Source organism: Haemorhous mexicanus, chromosome 11 (genome assembly GCF_027477595.1).
Source record: "Haemorhous mexicanus isolate bHaeMex1 chromosome 11, bHaeMex1.pri, whole genome shotgun sequence".
Taxonomy (NCBI): domain Eukaryota; kingdom Metazoa; phylum Chordata; class Aves; order Passeriformes; family Fringillidae; genus Haemorhous; species Haemorhous mexicanus.
The window spans coordinates 22,558,569-22,576,288 of record NC_082351.1 but is presented as its reverse complement, the minus strand read 5'-3'; the positions used below and the strand labels follow the sequence as shown (position 1 = coordinate 22,576,288).

General features: G+C 43.9%; 1 protein-coding gene across 2 annotated transcripts; it reads left to right on the top strand.

Moving 5' to 3' along the window:
- The first annotated feature begins 212 nt into the window (after nucleotides 1–212).
- On the top strand, nucleotides 213–17,408 carry CRBN (cereblon). Of its 2 annotated transcripts, none has more exons than XM_059856847.1 (11): nucleotides 213–344; nucleotides 3,529–3,638; nucleotides 4,168–4,370; nucleotides 5,216–5,365; nucleotides 6,695–6,854; nucleotides 8,164–8,226; nucleotides 8,641–8,725; nucleotides 8,873–8,988; nucleotides 11,359–11,423; nucleotides 12,570–12,701; nucleotides 14,460–17,408. In XM_059856847.1, exons 1-11 carry the CDS (start codon nucleotides 278–280, stop codon nucleotides 14,641–14,643), a joined length of 1,335 nt encoding a protein of 444 aa, XP_059712830.1. In that variant the 5' UTR covers nucleotides 213–277; the 3' UTR covers nucleotides 14,644–17,408. The 2 variants fall into 2 exon arrangements, with proteins under 2 accessions (XP_059712830.1, XP_059712829.1); XM_059856846.1 differs by having other exon boundaries at nucleotides 217–344; nucleotides 3,526–3,638.
- The last annotated feature ends 312 nt before the right edge of the window (nucleotides 17,409–17,720 follow it).

Below are 17,720 nucleotides of genomic sequence, written 5' to 3'. Positions count from 1 at the left end.
CCGCAGGTGCCACCCGGAGCGGCTGTGCCCTGGTCACCCAGGCCGTGCCCTGTGAGCAGAGGAGAACCGCTGTGCCCCGGCAGCCCCGGGCCCTCCAGGCGGAACAGACAGCCCTTCCCGGCACAGGGTCGGGGTGAGCCCCGGCGCTGAGCACGGAGCCCGGGGTCCCGCAGAGGCCGCGGCTCCCGGCCCTGCTCCGGCGGGCTCGGGCTCCTCCTCCGCCCGCCTCCTGCCCCCGCCCCGGCGCCTTCCCAGCCTGCTCTCCGGGTAAACAGCGATGGCCGCCGAGGACCGAGGCGGAGAGCCCCGAGATAACATGGGGAACCACCTCCAGCTGGTGCCCGGTGAGGGCCGGGCCGGGGGCAGCCGCGGGGGAGGCACCGGGCCGGGGCTCGGCGGGCGGGGCGGGGAGGGGAAAGGGAAAAGGAAAAGGAAAAGGAAAAGAGAAGGAAAAGAAAGGAAGGAAGCGGAGGCGGAAAGAAGAGGAAAGGGAAAGGAAGGCGAAGCAAAGCGAGGGGGAGGCGGGGAGAGCCCCGGGCGGTGTGCGGGGCGCTGAGGGCCGGTGGGGCTGTGGGCGCTGCCGGCCGGGGCGAGGCGGCGGAGGGCCGGCCTCGGCCCGGGGGCCGCGGGCTCCTGCGGCCTCTGCTGCTGGGCTCCTCCAAATCATTCGAGGCTGTGACTGCTCCGTCGAGGCCGCAAATGTTCCATCGAGGCCGTAAATGTTCCTTGGAGGCCGTGGATGTGCGGTGCAGGAAGGGACACGGGTGCTCGGGGCAGCCGATGGGGCGGAAGGCCCGTGGGGTTCCCAGCAGAGCGGGCAGAGCAGGCGCTGCTCTGTGCATCCAGAGCTCCGTGAAACCAGAGCCCGAGCAGAATCTGAGCTCCTTTAGGAACTCTCTGCTCTGTTTTCCAGTGAAAATAAGCAGGGAAGCAGAGGTGCTGGATGGAGAGCAGTGTGCTGGAGCCCATGTGCTGCCCGGCTTATCTGTCAGACACAGCAGAGTAATTCCTCACCCAGGGAATTATTGCATGATTATTGCATAATAATGTGTTTTTCTGCCTATGGTGCCTCCACACTGACAGGAGATTGAATGGGTTGGGAAACAGCTTGTGCTTAACTGGAAAGAAGCATTATTTCAGAATGAGCATGCAGGGGAGAAGGGAGCAGAAATTCCTGCCAGGAGCCAGTGGCATTTCCCGTGGCAGGAAATTCTGTGAGCTCTTTAGCTCTGTATGTTTTAAATAATAAAAAAATATTTCCTTAATATTTTAGGTATTGCAGCCTTAATATCACCATAATATAAGCAATTTTCGTGAATATTTGAGGAAATACAGCTTTAATATCACCTTCATAAGCTTTTTCTTGAATATTTTAGGAAATACAGCCTTAATTTAAGGTATTTCCTGAATATTTTAGGAATTACAGCTTGATTATAACCTTAATACGACCTGTATATAACCTTGTCCCTTTTCCTTAAATGGGGTTCACATTTCCTCATTTCTGCACAAAGGCATTGAGAGTGGATTGGGTTGTGCTAGAGAACCAACGTGAGGAAAATGTGATTTTTATTACGCAGGGCAGCTTTCAGTGTTCGCTTTTCCCTCCTTCCTGTGTGCTGGAGGTGCTGCTAATCCTGGAATTTAAGGATAAATAAAACCCAGTATTTGGGGGTGTAAAAGCTTCAGCTTGTTTTGCCAGCTGAGAGGGAGGAGGAGAGGGATTTTCTGTGTTTTGGGCTGCCTGGTGCTGCAGTGAAATGAGTCATCACCGTCCCTCAGCCAGCACCACACAGCAGCCACTGTGCGCTTTTGGCAGCAGCCAGCAAAAGTTTGCAGGGCACAATTCTTTCCAATCAACTGCTGCTAATTCCTCCTGCGTTCAGAAAAACAAGTGGGACAGCCTCTCCTTGTTAAAACTGCTAATGATGGATGCAGCAGGATGGGAGCACATGGAAAAATCAGAATTTTTAATTTTTTTCCCCTTCTTCCATTCCTGCATTGATGCCCCAGAACCAAACAAAAACTTCCTGCTCTTCCCTTCCATCAAACTAAGTAAAATAATGGCTGTTTTGTACATCTTGAACATTTTGTAATTGTTCATGGTTAGGGTTGCTAATTGAATATAAGAAATTTCGTATAGATGTGGAGTATTTTTAACAGGCATTAGGCAGATGGTGTGTCATTGCTGAAAGGACTGTAATTAGGTGCAACACCAAAGAGAGTCTGTAACCTCCTTTCCTCTCGTGCTGGATCATTTCTTGCTGAGATAAATTCAATATAGGATGGATCTGTAAGAGCAGGTTCTGTAAACTGTGAACTATTTTAAAAAAACATAAGTGAGGTGAAGCAGAAATAAGACCAGTGACTAAACATTTTGTGGGAGCATTTAACAAATGTGTCTGGAGGGCAAAGAGGGGAAAAAAGGTTCTCTAAAATCAGCTTTTAATGTCTCCTTCACTGTTCCCTTGTACTTCCATTCCCAGAAATAGTGAAATTGGTGGTGCTCCCATTTTTAAAGGAAAATTCTTTGCTTCTGCAGCATCTTTTTTTTTTTTTTTTTTTAGATTTCCCTGCAGAATCCTTCAGGATGAGAGAACCCCTCCACTTTTTATATTTTCAACTCTGGACTATTTTTTGAGAAGCTATTAATTGCAAGGGCAGGCAACTAGAATGACTGTTGTAAATTTTTTTTCCATCTTGTAGTAGCTTACAAGAACTAAATGAGGTTTTTCAGCACCACTGGGATTATCCATTACCCAGCAGCTCTTGGTGTAAGAATCCTGGAGACTGGTTTATGCTAACATGAAGTTTAGGCATAAGATGCTGTATAAATAATGTTTGTGTTCAAAGAAATAGGGTCAATTAATGCAGTGACTGATAATTTAATTGTCCTCTTGCCTGCAAATTACTTTAGCCTTGGCTGAAGGATGGGAAGGAAGCAGTAGATTTAAATGCTGTTTAGTAGCTGAAATCCCTTGCAGTCTTGTGTTTGGCTTCCCCAGGAGTTGCCTTTGCTGGGTTGGTGTTTGGTGTGCACACAGCAGAGGCTGACAGCAATTAAATTGTTTAAAATACCAGCAAGAGTCTCTGCATGAACACAGAGCTTCCCATTGCTTCTCACTCACTCGCAGCTGATTGCTGAGGTCTGTGCAGCTTCAGACACTTTACTCAGCATCCTGCAAGGAGTGAAGTGATCTGGCATCCTGGCGTGCAGACAGAAAACCTGTAGAGCTGAGATAAGGAAGCACCACTGTAGTGAAGACCTGAACTGACAGCCTTTGTTTATTGTTTTCTTCCAAGGAAATTGTTCTTTAGGCCTTCAGAAATAAATTACCAGCTTTTGACCCTTTCTCTGAAATGATGATTTTGCTGTAACAACAAGAAAATTCTTTCCCTCTGGTTTATTTCCCTGTGCAAAGCTGTAGCCTGGGAATATTGAATGCATCCCCCTGATTCTCAGCTTTTTCTCAGTATCTCAGTCTTTGCTGATTGATTCCTATACAATATTCTGTATGTGCTTCTTAGCAGAGAGCGAGGAAGAGGATGACAATGAAATGGAAGTGGAAGACCAAGATAGTAAAGAAGCTGAGAAGCCAAACATCATTAATTTTGATACCAGTTTGCCCACATCACATGTGGTATGTTTTATATATTGCCATTAAGTATATCCTGAAGGGATTTGGATGGGGCTTGCATAGTTTTATTGTAATGTGCTTAAGCCACAAATTTAATTTTATTTTCACAGAATCATCATAAGATGGTTTGGGTTGGAAAAACCTTAGAGGGCGCACAGTTGCAGCCCCTGGGCAGGGACAGCCTTTACTGTCCCAGGTTGTTCCAAGCCCTGTTGGTCCAGCCTGGCCTTGGGCACTTCCAGGGATCCAGGGGCACCCTGTGCCAGGGCCTGCCTGCCCTGACAGGGAACAGTTCCTTCCCAGTATCCCATCTGGCCCTGCCCTCTCCCAGTGGGAAGCCATTCCCTGTGTCCTGGCACTCCCTGCCTTGGAAAAAATCTCCGTCCATCTTCCCTGTAGCTCCTTCAGATACTGCAAGTCCCCACTAGAGCACCCTGGAGCCCTGTGCAGGCTGCACAAGGCCAGAGCAGCTCGGTGCCTGTGCTCCCGTGGTGCCCGGGCCCTCCCTGACCGCCCCCTTCCCCCCTGGCAGTACCTGGGCTCGGACATGGAGGAGTTCCACGGCAGGACGGTGCACGATGACGACAGCTGCCAGGTGATCCCCGTGCTGCCCCGGGTGATGGTGATGCTGATCCCCGGCCAGACGCTGCCGCTGCAGCTCTTCCGCCCCCAAGAGGTTAGCATGGTGCGGAATTTAATTCAGAAAGACAGAACCTTTGCTGTCCTTGCATACAGGTAAAAGCCACGGGCGGGTTGCTGGTGTGTGCAGCATGTTTTTAGCGCAGTTTCTGTGGATACTAAAGCAAAAGCAGATGGTTGCATCAGTTCTGTGCTCGATAACAAGCTGAAATTGTTTAACAGAAATTGTCTTCCGATGTGTAATGGCAGTGTAGGTGCTTGACAGCATCTCGTGTTTGTGTGGAGAAACAGCAAGTGCTGATCTGCGTCCTTGTTCGAGCATCCTCCTCTTTTCAGTAACTGTTTGTTCCATCTTGTTAAAGAACAAGCCTTGACCTGAAATGTGAAAGTCACATTCTTGTTTTGAGAGCTGTATTGTTGCTTGTTTTGTGTGTGAACTAACAAGCACTGGCAAATGTTTCACAGTGGAGTTCAGAGACAGGAGGTGATAGAAAAGTAGAGAAGAGAAAAGCTGATTAATGCCAGAAGAAGTTGGGAATGTTCCTCCCTCTTCCCCCTGCAGTTTACTATAGATTAATTGTGTGGGAGGTGGGAACAGTTCCTGTTACGAAGTCAATCCAAAGAATGTTTGCTTTCAGTGCTTTCAGTGTCTGCATTTGAAATGCTGACACACTGGTGATCCCTGTGCTCCCAGAATGTCACATCTAGACCCTAAAATGAAATCAAGTTACCTGGCAAAAAACCCAACCAACCAAAACAGTAGAAATTGCTTTATAATGGAAAAATTGTTATTGTGATTAATTAAAGGTATTTCACCAAAAATTGCTTTTTTGATCAGACCAATCATATGCAGTCAGTGCAGGCAGAGTGGAGTCTGAACGAGCAGTGCTGTTTGGAGGGGGTTAATTAATTTAATTCATCTTTAATTCTGTTACTCTCAGTAATGCACATGAGAGGGAAGCACATTTTGGAACGACAGCAGAAATCTATGCCTACAGAGAAGAGCAGGAATATGGAGTTGAAACAGTCAAGGTGAAAGCAATAGGAAGACAGAGGTTCAAGGTGCTTGAAATACGGACACAATCTGATGGGTAAGAAAATGATGCAGTTCATTCTGCACTCAAGTCAACTTTCATTGGAGTATTCTCTTGTTTTCTGTATTCCCATTTGATAGCTGGGATATTTAGAGGCTCTTCTGACTAGTTTTAACATATTATGTAATTAATGCCTTTTTCCATTTCTAAAAGTGATCAAGACCCTGAACATCCAGTAAGAATATGCTGAGTCTTCCCTCATTTCCAACTCCTTGGCATCATGTCCTGCACCATGGCAGTGTCACTGACCAGAGCATTGATCTGGGAGCATGTGACAGTTCTTAGCACAATTCTAGAGCTTCTGTCATGTTTTCTGCAAGCCTTGTGAAGTATTACTCCAAATCTGTAACTCTAGAGCTCCTCACCTGTATCCTGCAATTCAACATAGAGGCATTGCTTTAGAAGGAGGTCTGGGAGCAGCATTTCTGTGGTTTTGTGACCTGCAGCTGAAGAAATGAAGAATATTGTGCTGTTTGCTCTCTAATATTTGGTTCCAAATAACAGACTCTGAATGTTAGAGCTTAGGAGAAGCCCTGCTTGGACACATGGTGGCAGTGCTTGGACAACTGCAGCAACAGCAGCTTTGTTACTGGGAATTCACTGTCCAGAGCTCCTTAGCAAGATGAACATTTCCATAATTCTTGGTGTTTCTGATTCCTGAGTGCTTTTGGCACAACATAATCTTATAATTTATTGTAAGTTACCAGTTCAGTGCTGTCCCTGTGAGAAAATAGAAATTTTTACACACTGCTCAGTATTTCAGGATTTCTGCTGCATAATCCTGATAAGACATGAAGTCTTTCCTGCTGAACAGCATTCTTAGTAGCCTCAGCCATATGCTGAGGTCTTTGTGGAAGAGGTGACCTTTGATGCTGGGATATTAAAATCTGATCAGAGTCTGTATCCTATTTCTGCTGATCCTGACCTCGAGCTGAGCACAGAAGCTTTTGTGGTTTGAAGATAGCAAAGTGCATTTCAGCTGAACTGAGGTATTGAGATGGAAGAGCTGATTATTTATCCCAAAAGTAACTTGAGGAGACAGAAGTCTAAATCTATAGTGCTGGGATTGTGGAACATTCAGCTATGTTGCCACTGCCAATCTGTCTGCATTTCTGTCCACCACAATCCCAACAGATCTGTAGTGCTCTAAAATAAAAGAAGTTCTGATGGAATGGGTTGTTTAAATTCTCTAGTACTGTGGAGTGATTAATCCATTGCACCAGTCTGTGTTCCCATAGGCAGTAAAATCCACTTTTTGAAATGCATGTATTAGAAAAAACATTTTAAAAATACGTGTTCACCTCATCTTTTTGTTTCCTTCCTCAGAATCCAGCAGGCTAAAGTACAAATCCTGCCAGAGCGAGTGCTGCCTCCCACCATGTCAGCAGTGCAGCTGCAGTCTCTCAGCAGGTGCCACGTGCTCCCCTCTTCCAAACCCACCTGGCAGGACAGAGCCATCAGGCAGTGGTGGCAGAAGTACCAGAAGGTGAGAAGTTATTCTACAGCTTTGGTTATTCTGGTTTTGTATTTTTTGTCTGAATTTCCGATGGCGTTTTGAGAATCAGTATCCAGCTCCATCTCTAGAGGAGGCACAGCAGGGAAGGCAGATTCCAACCTCCAGCTTTTCATGGAATCCCACAATGGTTTGGGTTGGAAAGGTCCTTAAAGGCCATCCATCCCATGGGCAGGGACACCTTCCACTGTCCCAGGTTGCTCCAAGCCCCCTCCTTTCTGGCCTTGGACACTTCAGGGATGGGGGGTCCACAGCCTCTCTGGGCAACCTGTGCCAGTTTATATCTGTGTTTATTATTTATTCCATTCTTTTGGTCATTGACACAGAGAAGTTACCCTGAAATCTTCTGTCTCTGTAGAGATCTTTGGAACTACCTCCAGAAATTAGTACAGAGTCCTGGTAACGCGGCTCATGTCTGGATTTGCTTTTTTCTTTGGTGGTTTTGAACTCTTGTACCCTCAAAATCGAATTAAAAACTCCACTGATAACAAAGAGCTCTTGATTCTCAGAGTTCCTGACCAAGTTCATGTGAGTGAATGAGCCCAGAAACTCTGGGCTGTGGGGTGGAAATCCCTTCCCAAGGCTGATTCTGCCAGGTGAAGCTGAAATGAAGGGAAGGCTCTGTAGGAACACCTGGGATGCAGGGGCAGAGCAGGATAATTGTCCCATTGACTCCATCTCTCTACTGGTGTCATTTGTAAATGAGGAGAGTTGCCCTCAAGGGGGAGATGAAAGTTGAATTTCTACATATTTGCAGTGCAATATGAGCTCCCCTTTTGAAAAGCAATGTAGTTATATTGTGTGCTGCTTTTTAGACTTTTATTAACTAATGCTCTCAATTTCTGTGTTCAGAAATCACTGGAGAAAATTGGTTAATTAAACAAATGACATTACACTGGTGGAAATTTCGTGGTTCAGGGACAGCTGGTGGAGACTTAGGAACAGATGCACTGTTAATAGCACTTAAATTTTCAACTGTCTCCATTTCAGACAGACACACTTTTGAAAGACATCACTTTTTATTGCTAAACATCAGAAATACCTCTAGTCCAGAGACAGGTTTTGTGATAAAATCCATGTATTGTCCTGCTCAGAAGGCTTAGCCCTCAGAGCATCTGAAAATGGGTTTGGAAGCTTCACAGTGAAGTGCTGGTCCTGATGGAGATAATTTCTTGTGTCTTTAAATAATCAGGTCTGTCTTCCCTGGTTTTTTGTTTTAAAAAAAATCTGTCCCTAAAATCTGTTTTTGTTAAAGAATAAATATTTGTGGGTTTGCTTTCAGAGGAAGTTCCACTGTGCAAGTTTGACATCTTGGCCCCCCTGGCTCTACTCTCTCTATGATGCTGTAAGTTCACCCTTAAATCAAATAACCTGCAGAGAGCTTTATAGTTGTAATATGTAAGTATGGGATAATAGAAAAGCTTTAATTTTATTGGCTCATAATTTCCATTTTAAAGCCTTTTAAATTCAGTGTAGTGTGAAAAGTTCAGGAAGGGCTTCCCCCACTGTGGTTGTTCCCTCATTCCTAGAGCAAGTGTCTGGGAGGGATACAGGGATTCTGGTTCCTTTTGTGTTGTCTCAGAGCAAAACCAGTTAAAACATGCAGGTACAAAGTGCTTCTTTAATTATTCTTTAATTAAAAGCTACTGTCCACTTAGGGAAAAGAGCTTACTCTACATTTTGCTTCCCTTTTGTTTTTTTCCTAAGAAGAAAACAGCAATACCTGTGTATTTAAATTAGGCTTTTCTTCTAACAAAAGGAAACCTTGATGGAGAGAGTCAAGAGGCAGCTCCACGAGTGGGATGAAAACCTCAAAGATGAATCTCTTCCATCAAACCCAATAGGTACGAGCTTTTAGGAACCCACAGTTTTAATTATTTAAATTTCTTAAGAGACCACAGCTTAGATAATTACCTGTGGTAGAGTAAATAGAAGCACTCGGATTTATTTCTCTGTTAATTCTAACAGACCTGCTGCTTTCTCATTTCTAGATTTTTCTTACAGAGTTGCTGCCTGCCTGCCCATTGATGATGCTTTACGTATCCAGTTGCTCAAAATAGGCAGTGCTGTGCAGAGGCTGCGCTGTGAGCTGGATATCATGAACAAAGTGAGCCATTCTTCTTGATTTGCCACCAAATTGCCAAAAACCAGGAGTGACTGTTACTGTCTCTTCCAGAAATGTTGGAATTTCCAGCTATTCCTTCCAGAGGATCAGTTTGAGTGTTCTGTTTTTTCTTCAAAAGTCTACCCGAAAGGAAGATGATTTCTGAGTGATGGGTTATGTTTGGCAGCAAGAAAAAACATATGATATATAATATATAGTATATGATAGATGATATATAGTATATGATAGATGATATATGACATATGATATATAATATGATAATATATAATATATAGGTTAGATAGTATATTATATATTTTATATTATAGATTATAATATATATTATATAACATAATTTATTTTATATTATATTATATTGCATTACATATTACATTACATTACGTATTACATTCTATTACATTACATTCTATTACATTGTATTAATTATGTTTGCTTTTGTTAGAAGTATTTCAGTGTGGCACAGCACATTTTTAGCCAAGAGATGGTGCTAGAAGTCCAGTGTTAACAACCAGCACAGCCCCACACTGACACCATGATCAGGCAGCATTTTGCCATGGAAACTTGTGGATCTTTGTAATAATTTATATTTTTTAAATGACAGTACTGGGTTTGTCTAATGGATACATAGCAGTGGCAGTTTTGCCTGTTTGGCTAAAAAGTAGTGTCTTTAAATTCTTGCCTGTTTCTGGGGAAAAGTGAACCTGAGGGTCATTTTAATAGTGATCCTCTTTCCAAATTCATGCACCAGAAATTTAAAGAAAGGAGACAGAAAACATCTCTGAGACAAAATGGGCAGGTGTTTGCCTGAGGCTGTAGTCAGACTAAATTTCTCTTGTCTTTTCTGAGTTGAAACTCTGAAAACACCCTGATACTCAAGTGCTGCTGAGAACTGTTCATGTTCAGTAATTGTGTGTTTTCCATAAATTCCAAAGAGGCAGGAAAACTTAAATTAGCCTCACAAATTCAAGTTAAAGTTCTTTTTAGCCTGATCCCAAAAGGTGTTTTCCTCATCACCCTGTGACATTTTGGTCTGTAAATGTGTGGAGGTGTCACAATGGGGAGTGCATTATGGCTGTTTGCAGTTTATTTAGCAGCATTTTTGTCCAATCCAGTCCCTTTTTATCTAGAATTCCTTAGGATGCTCTGTCTTGTTCAGAATGTAATTTCCAATAATGAAAGTGATCCTGAGAGCTGATCCATTTCCTTTGATACCAGTGAATTATTTTGTACTTCTTCACTTGCCCTGTTGTTAACCCAGTTACCAAAGCTCATTTTCAGCGGTGGGCCTGCCTCCCGGGTGTAGCACTGTGAGTTCCACTTGGGAGTGCTAATTGCAGTCATTAGGGAGCTTTGGAAGTGCAGCCGTGGAATGGAGGAGTGGCTGCATTGGACTCTGAGTGCTGTGGGAGCACTGGAGTGAGGTGGGGAAGGTCCCTGCAGGAGAGAGGGGCCAGGGCAGCTCAAGGGGGGCTGGAGAGGATCTGAGCAGTAGAGCTCTTGTCCTTCCCCTCCAGTGAGCAGGGGCACCTCCAGGAGAGGAGCTGGAGCAGCTGAAATCCAACAAAAACCTCTGAAGGGAGCAGAGGAGAGAGGAGAGAGTGGTTTGAGAGTGTGGTGTCACAGCTCAGGGGGCTCAGGAGCACAAACTCCGGGTTTTAAGAGCACTGTCCCTGTCCTTGAGTGCAGCATTTTACTCCAAAATCCTGTGGCTCATTTTGGGGGAATTTCAGAGGCATTACCCTTAAAAAGAAGGACAGGTAATGCACGTCCTGAAAATGAATGGGAGTGTTCTGCTGAGCTGATTTAAATGCTGCTTTTCTGGGCACTGTCAGTGATGAATTGTTTGGTTCTGCTTTGTAGAAAATGTAGAAGATGGATTAATCTGTTATAATCTCCAGGAGAGAGATCAATATGTTTTACCTATTTTTGTGAGGAAATTAAACCCATTGATCTACAGTACCCTCAAATTTAAGAAAGACTTAATGATTGCATTTGTCTCATCTGCCTTTTCTGTGCTGTATTGCAGAAGAGCAAAGGTTGTTTTTTCTAAATTAGCCTTTAGAGACCTTAAAAGGTTGGCTCATTTATTATATTTGTGGAGTCAGATCCAATTCTCTGTGTGTGAATCTTTCTGTGAGGGGATGATATGAAAATTATTATGTCTTTTAGGTAGTAATTAATGTTTAAATAAGTACAATGCATAGAAAAAATATCCCACATCAGTGACTGCTGTACAAAACAATTGGCCCAAAGTCTGCTCTGATGGAAAGGGAGAGACATTTTTTATTATTTCCCACTGCTGACAAGCATCTGGAAATTAATGAAATTATCCTCTTTGTTTCTCTTTCCCAGTGCACATCTCTGTGTTGTAAGCAATGCCAAGACACAGAAATAACTACCAAGAATGAAATATTCAGGTGAGTTTATTACTCTTCATCTTGGGCAGCTCCTAGGTCAGAAACACGGGCCCAGCAAAGCAGATTGAGCTGGGTAAAGTCTTAAAACTGCTGGGTTTGCCACAGCTCCAATAACATTTGAGTAAATATTTATAGAGAGTTTATATTTGAGCTTTTTTAATAAGAAGTTTGGGAATCTCAGCATTTCCAGGTATATTGGAAGAGAAGTTGGTGTTGTGCCACACCCCCAGCACCTCACTCTGAACAATTTGAAATAGAAATGTGTCACATAAAGACTTTTTCAGCCTGGTATTTCTGAATAAAGATTTTGATATCCCAGATTTTATTTCTCAGCACTTCATTTATGAGTCAACAGGCCACAAGAGCCAATTAAGATGCACTAATTAGGGGATATAGAAAGGCTCCCAGGATGGTGGCTTGCAGGGAAGGTTCCTATTTAAGCCAATAAAGGTTGTGATCCCTTTTTTCTTTGAAGAATTGAAGGTTATTCCTGATAACTGCCCCCGTTCTTTATTTGCCCTATACAATATCTCCCATGTTTAACACCGATTACATTTCCCAAATAATTGCTGTTTTGTTAGCCTTGTCACTGCTTTTAATCTCGATGAACTCCAGCAGCCCATCTCCTCTGATAATGGGAAGGTTAAAAGATGCTTTGGGTTAACAAAGACTCCCCACAGTTTTTCTTTATCAGTGTGATAAGAGCTGATGGGGTAATTAAAAGCCATTTCTTATCTTCTAATCAAATAATGGATTGCAGACACCACAATTCCTGCTGGGTCAATATGATGAACTTTAACAGAAGGTGCAATAAATGAACACTTGTGCTCACTTTTAAAGTTACATTTTCTTGCCTTTCTTGGAACTTGCTGTTTAAAGTAACACACAGGATGAGTCTGTCGTGTGCTTTTCTGCAATTCTAAGCAAATCTGAGCAATCATATTTTAAATCAGCATCTATTTTCTGTTAGTTTTTAATGCTATAATTCATGGCACCTTTTTTCTCCCTACAAAAAATGGGGATTTTTTTTCCTCTGTTTACATTTGCCACTCTTTGAGGATGGGTTTTTTTTGATTTGTTGTTTTTATTTTTTTAATTTTTTTTAATTTTTCCTTGCATTCTGACCAAATTCCTTGTGTGTTGTAGCTTATCCCTGTGTGGGCCCATGGCAGCCTATGTGAATCCCCATGGATACATCCATGAAACCCTCACTGTTTATAAAGCCTCCAACCTGAGCCTCAGTGGACGCCCCTCCACAGAGCACAGCTGGTTCCCTGGGTAAGAGCAGCAACATTTCCATAGAAAATTACCCAAATTGGCTATTTCTGGGAGGGTGGAATAGTAAATACTGAGTTTATTAGACACGTGTCATCATTTTGCTCATATAAAAAATAAAGAAGTAAATTTAGACTTATTCAAAATACAGAAATAAAATGGAAAAATCACATAATATATTGCAGAATTTAATATTTTAAAAAGGGGAAATACTAAGGCTTTAAAACATAGTCTAGAGTAGAAACTGTTTAACCAGGTTGTTTGGAAACTTCTTTGTGTGTAGTTTTGTTTAAAGTTCAGCTGTTTCAGAATTGTTTTCATACAGCTTTAGTGCAAGTGAAAACCAGAATATATAAATACATTTCATCTACTGAAATACATTTTTATATCTAAAACCTGAGTAAATGTTACATTCAATTCAAAATTAATAACATTTGTATTGATCTGATTATATTTGATTTTATTTTAATAATAAATAATTAATAATGAGCCTGCCTCTCTGAGGCAGTAACAGAATTAAGTGTTAAGATGTAAAAGTTTGCCTAATAAATAGCAGGTTTTGCATCCAGGATTTTTTTCCTGGAATATCACAGAGAACTGAGCAATGACTTGGAGGATGTCTGGCAATTCTGTCACATGTTTTAACATTCCCTAAAGAAACTTTGAGACTTTTAATATCTGGAGTTAATATCGCTCATCCTTTTGTGTTTTCTCAGCTCTTCTGTGATGGCTTTGAAATATTCATGTTCTACCTCATAAAACTTAGAAAAAAATCTCTGCTGCTGTGGGCGGTGCAGCAGTCCCTGTTATTTGAAAAGCAGGGCAAAAATCACTTTCATTGCCATTAAATAATTTACTCTGAGAAGTTTTGTGACCCCTTTTCGGGGCTCTCAGCATTTCTGGGACAATAAAAAGCTTTGGTTGCTTCTTCTCTTTGAAGGGGCAAGAGAGGGCTTTGGGGGGGGGATGTTTCTGGGATTTTTTTTCTTTTCTTTTTTGGAGCTTTGCAGGGTTTTAGATGGGAACTGGGCACTGGATTCCTGAGGATTCTTTGCAAATCCAGCTGGGGATTGGTATCCAAATGCAGTTTGGGGTTGTTACAAAAATCCAGCTGGGGATTGGTATCCAAATGCAGTTTGGGGCTGTTCCCAAATCTACTTTGGGGATTGGTACCCAAATTGAGCTGGTGATTGGTATCCAAATGCAGTTTGGAGTTGTTACCCAAATTCAGCTGGGGTTTGGTACCCAAATGCAGTTTGATGTTATTACCCAAACCCACTTTGGGATTGTCACCCAAACCCACTTTGGGGATTGTCACCCAAACCCACTTTGGGGACTGTCACCCAAACCCACTTTGGGGATTGTCACCCAGGCCCACTTTGGGATTGTCACCCAAACCCACTTTGGGGATTGTCACCCAAACCCACTTTGGGGATTGTCACCCAAACCCACTTTGGGATTGTCACCCAGGCCCACTTTGGGATTGTCACCCAGGCCCACTTTGGGGACTGTCACCCAAACCCACTTTGGGGATTGTCACCCAAACCCGCTTTGGGGATTGTCACCCAAACCCACTTTGGGGATTGTCACCCAAACCCACTTTGGGACCCACTTTGGGGATTGTCACCCAAACCCACTTGGGGATTGTCACCCAAACCCACTTGGGGATTGTCACCCAGGCCCAGCTGGGGGTCATTGGTTGCCTGCTGAAGCATTCTCCAGGGGCCTTTTCCCTCAGCTGGCTCTCTGTGCCCTGGGCAGGTACGCCTGGACCATCGCCCAGTGCCGGATCTGTGGGAGCCACATGGGCTGGAAGTTCTCGGCCACCAGGAAGGAGCTGTGTCCCCCCCGGTTCTGGGGGCTGACGCGCTCGGCGCTGCTGCCCCGCATGCCCGAGGACGCCGAGGAGTCGGAGCGCGGCCGCTCGCCGCTGCTGTGCCTGTGACAGCCCGCGCCCTGCTCAGGGCTGCTCCTGCCTCCTCTGCCCAGGAACCCCGGGAGCCACACTCCCTTCCCCAGGAAGCAGGCTCAGCCAGCTCTCTGTGCTGCTCCTGCAGAGGGGGGGCAGGAGACAGCAGGAGTGAAGGTCCACGGGGGACACCAGGAAATCTCTGAGCCACGGGGACACAGCTTGAGACTGGACTTGTGGAATTCCCACCTGCAGTGAAGGAAGGGGGATGGCAACTAAAACCAAACTAAAATCCCAATGAGCAGAGTCTGATTGCTGCAATATTCCCGGGATGGTAGATAGCCTGCTGTGGAGTGGTGGCCATAACACACTTACACGTGGTTTGCTGAGAATCCCTGTTTCTAACTCTCTGAAGTCCTTCAGGTTTGCTGCTTGTGCTGTTTCTCAGCTTTTTGCTGAATAACCATGGAAGAGAGAAGCAGCCTGAGCGTTTCTGAGTGCTGGAATGTGCAGAAGCTGGAATTGCAGCTGCCTCCCAGGATGGACCCCGTGGGGAAGTGTCTGTTCCTTACAAGTTGTCTCATCTGTTTTGTCCATTTGACTTTAGAAGTCTTAAATTTTAAACTGTTGATAAGAAGTGCACAGGTCAGTCCCAGAGGCTAACAGCATTGTCATGTTCTGTTCAGTGTGCTTCAGTCACTTCCCCAAATTATTCCTGGTTAATTTACCAGTGGAGGTGGCCAGGGGTTTGGGAAGGACTCTAAAACACCCCACTGAGGTGATTTTTAAGTAGTACTTGTTGTGACAAAGGGAAGGAAAAATCTCTTTTAATTATTTCATTCTAGCTTTAAGATCATACAGTAAAATTTCACGTTATCACCTTATAAAGAGCAAAAGTTTCCAAATAAAATAGGAATACAGGCAGTGCTTTTTTGTGGGGAGATTTCTTGGGTTTTGGTTTGGTTTTTGTTTTGTCTGTGCTCCAAAAATTGGGTGCCAATCTGGGGCAGCTTTTGCCACTGATTAATTTTTTTTTTTCCTCTCAGAATGCACTTTGGTGATGGCAATGGAGATTTTTTTTTGTGCTTGTGCACATAAACACTTGTTTTTCTTGTGAAGCTTTTATCATTCACTCTTTATTTCTTCACAGTGATGTTAAACTAGTCAAGTCTAAGAGATGAGGCACTGGTTGCTTGTTCTCTGTCAGGCTCCAGGCAGTGTAGCAAGGCCAGATCCCTTCAGCTGAGGGCCAAGGCCAAGCCTGGCACACCTGGAGCTGATTCCCCTGGCAGTGTGGTACCTCCAGCTGGAAAAACACCCCAAAGCATGGACTTGCTGCTGGGTATTTGTCATGCCAGGTATGTAGAGATTAATTGTGTAACTCAGGTTTAGTTCTTTGAAACTTTCTACCTCTGTGCTGCTTCTGTTCTTCTCAGACCCCTTTAATTCCGTGCTCAGATCCGTGTGCAGTGCCCTGCCTTGGCAGTGAACTGTGGAAAGCAGAATTTGGGATGTGGCTCTGAGCAAACAGAGGGTGATGATGGCTCATTTTCATCCAGGAAACATTCTGGATGTTGATAATGATTCGTGGAAAGCCAGGCACTGGTGTGAGAGGGAGACAGGATGCTCTGTGCTTGTGAACCCACTGGAACCAGGCCTGCCTTTCCCTCACCCAGCACAACACATCTGGGCTGTACATTTGGAATATTTGTTTTTCCCCCTCAGAGTCCCTCCTGTCTGTTCCTGTGGCCCTCATGGGCCTTGGTGGTGGCAAGAAGTTGGAGGGTGCTGCCAGCACCTTCTGCTGCCTTGCTGTGAGCAGTCACTGGGCCTGGGAAGGGGAATTTCAAAAGGATTTTCTCAGCTGTCACTGAACTTCTAAAGGTTCAGTTCTTTGGGGTTTTGGCCAAGTCTTTTGGATTCTCAATTAAAAATGGCAATGTCTGAATCCAGAATAAGCATTTTTTTGGTGTTTTGTGTATATAGTCAAATGTAAACTAACATAATCGAGGTAAGTCAGGAGTAAATTAATGCTAATTAAATTTCATTGTTGATGATGCTGTTTCATGTGCTAAACCTGTGCAGTGCTTGCTGTATTGAGTCCATGACACTTCCCAGGTTGAGTCCTGTGGTGGTGAATCCAGTCCTTACTGGGAGCTGTCAGAGCATCCAGCACTCCAGGGTGGGACTTGGGGATGGTTCCTTACACTGGGTCATATTTTCCATCCTTTTCTCTGTTTTGAAGAGAAAACTGTTGGTGGGAATTAGGAGAAAATTTGGAGCATCATTATGGAAAAATGCAGACAGCAGCTGCTCAGAGAGCTAATCAAAGGAAACCAGATTTGGTGAATATTTACTGCATTTACCCCATTGACTGGCTGAGTAACTTCCTGCAGGAATTAATTAATTAATCCAGTGGGCACGACGGAGGGATCACAGGATTTACAGCACAGACTCATTTTCAAGCCATCACTGCAGCATCACCAACACCCCCAATCAGAGCCTGTAACTTTGCAACTTTTCATTTATTTTAGCTCCATTCTGGCAAATAGGTAGAACCACTTGTACACTGGGTCTGAAATATTTCAAATACTCATTTGTTTTTTATTAATGCTCTTTTTGGATGTGCTGCAGTTCATTTGTTCCTCTCTTTGTCACTTTTAATTGCTCTGTGAACTGCTCCAGGGGTAGCCCAGTCTCTGCTTTAACTCTTCCTTCTCTCTGCCTTTTGGGACAACTTTTCTGACAAATCTTGTGGCTTGCAAATATTTGCAAAGAATAAAAATCAATTTGTTTCAAAACTCACCTGGTTTTGCTGATTGTCAGGGTGGGAAAAGGAAACATTTGGGTTTATGATGAGTTTCCCTTCCAAGTCCGTGCTGGCTCGACTGGCCCAGGGTAAGGAATAGCATGGGAGAGAGGGGAGGTTGTCAGGTAATTAAAACCCATTGTGAATATCATTTAATTAGTCAAGTAATCTGCTGGAGATCTTTACATGACCATGTGTGTATCAAACCTCAGGCCTTCTCTCCCCATTTGCTATTTAAATAGCCCATACTCTAAAGAGGAGAGTTTATTTCAACCCAGCATTTTTCCAGATCCCAAGCTGGCAC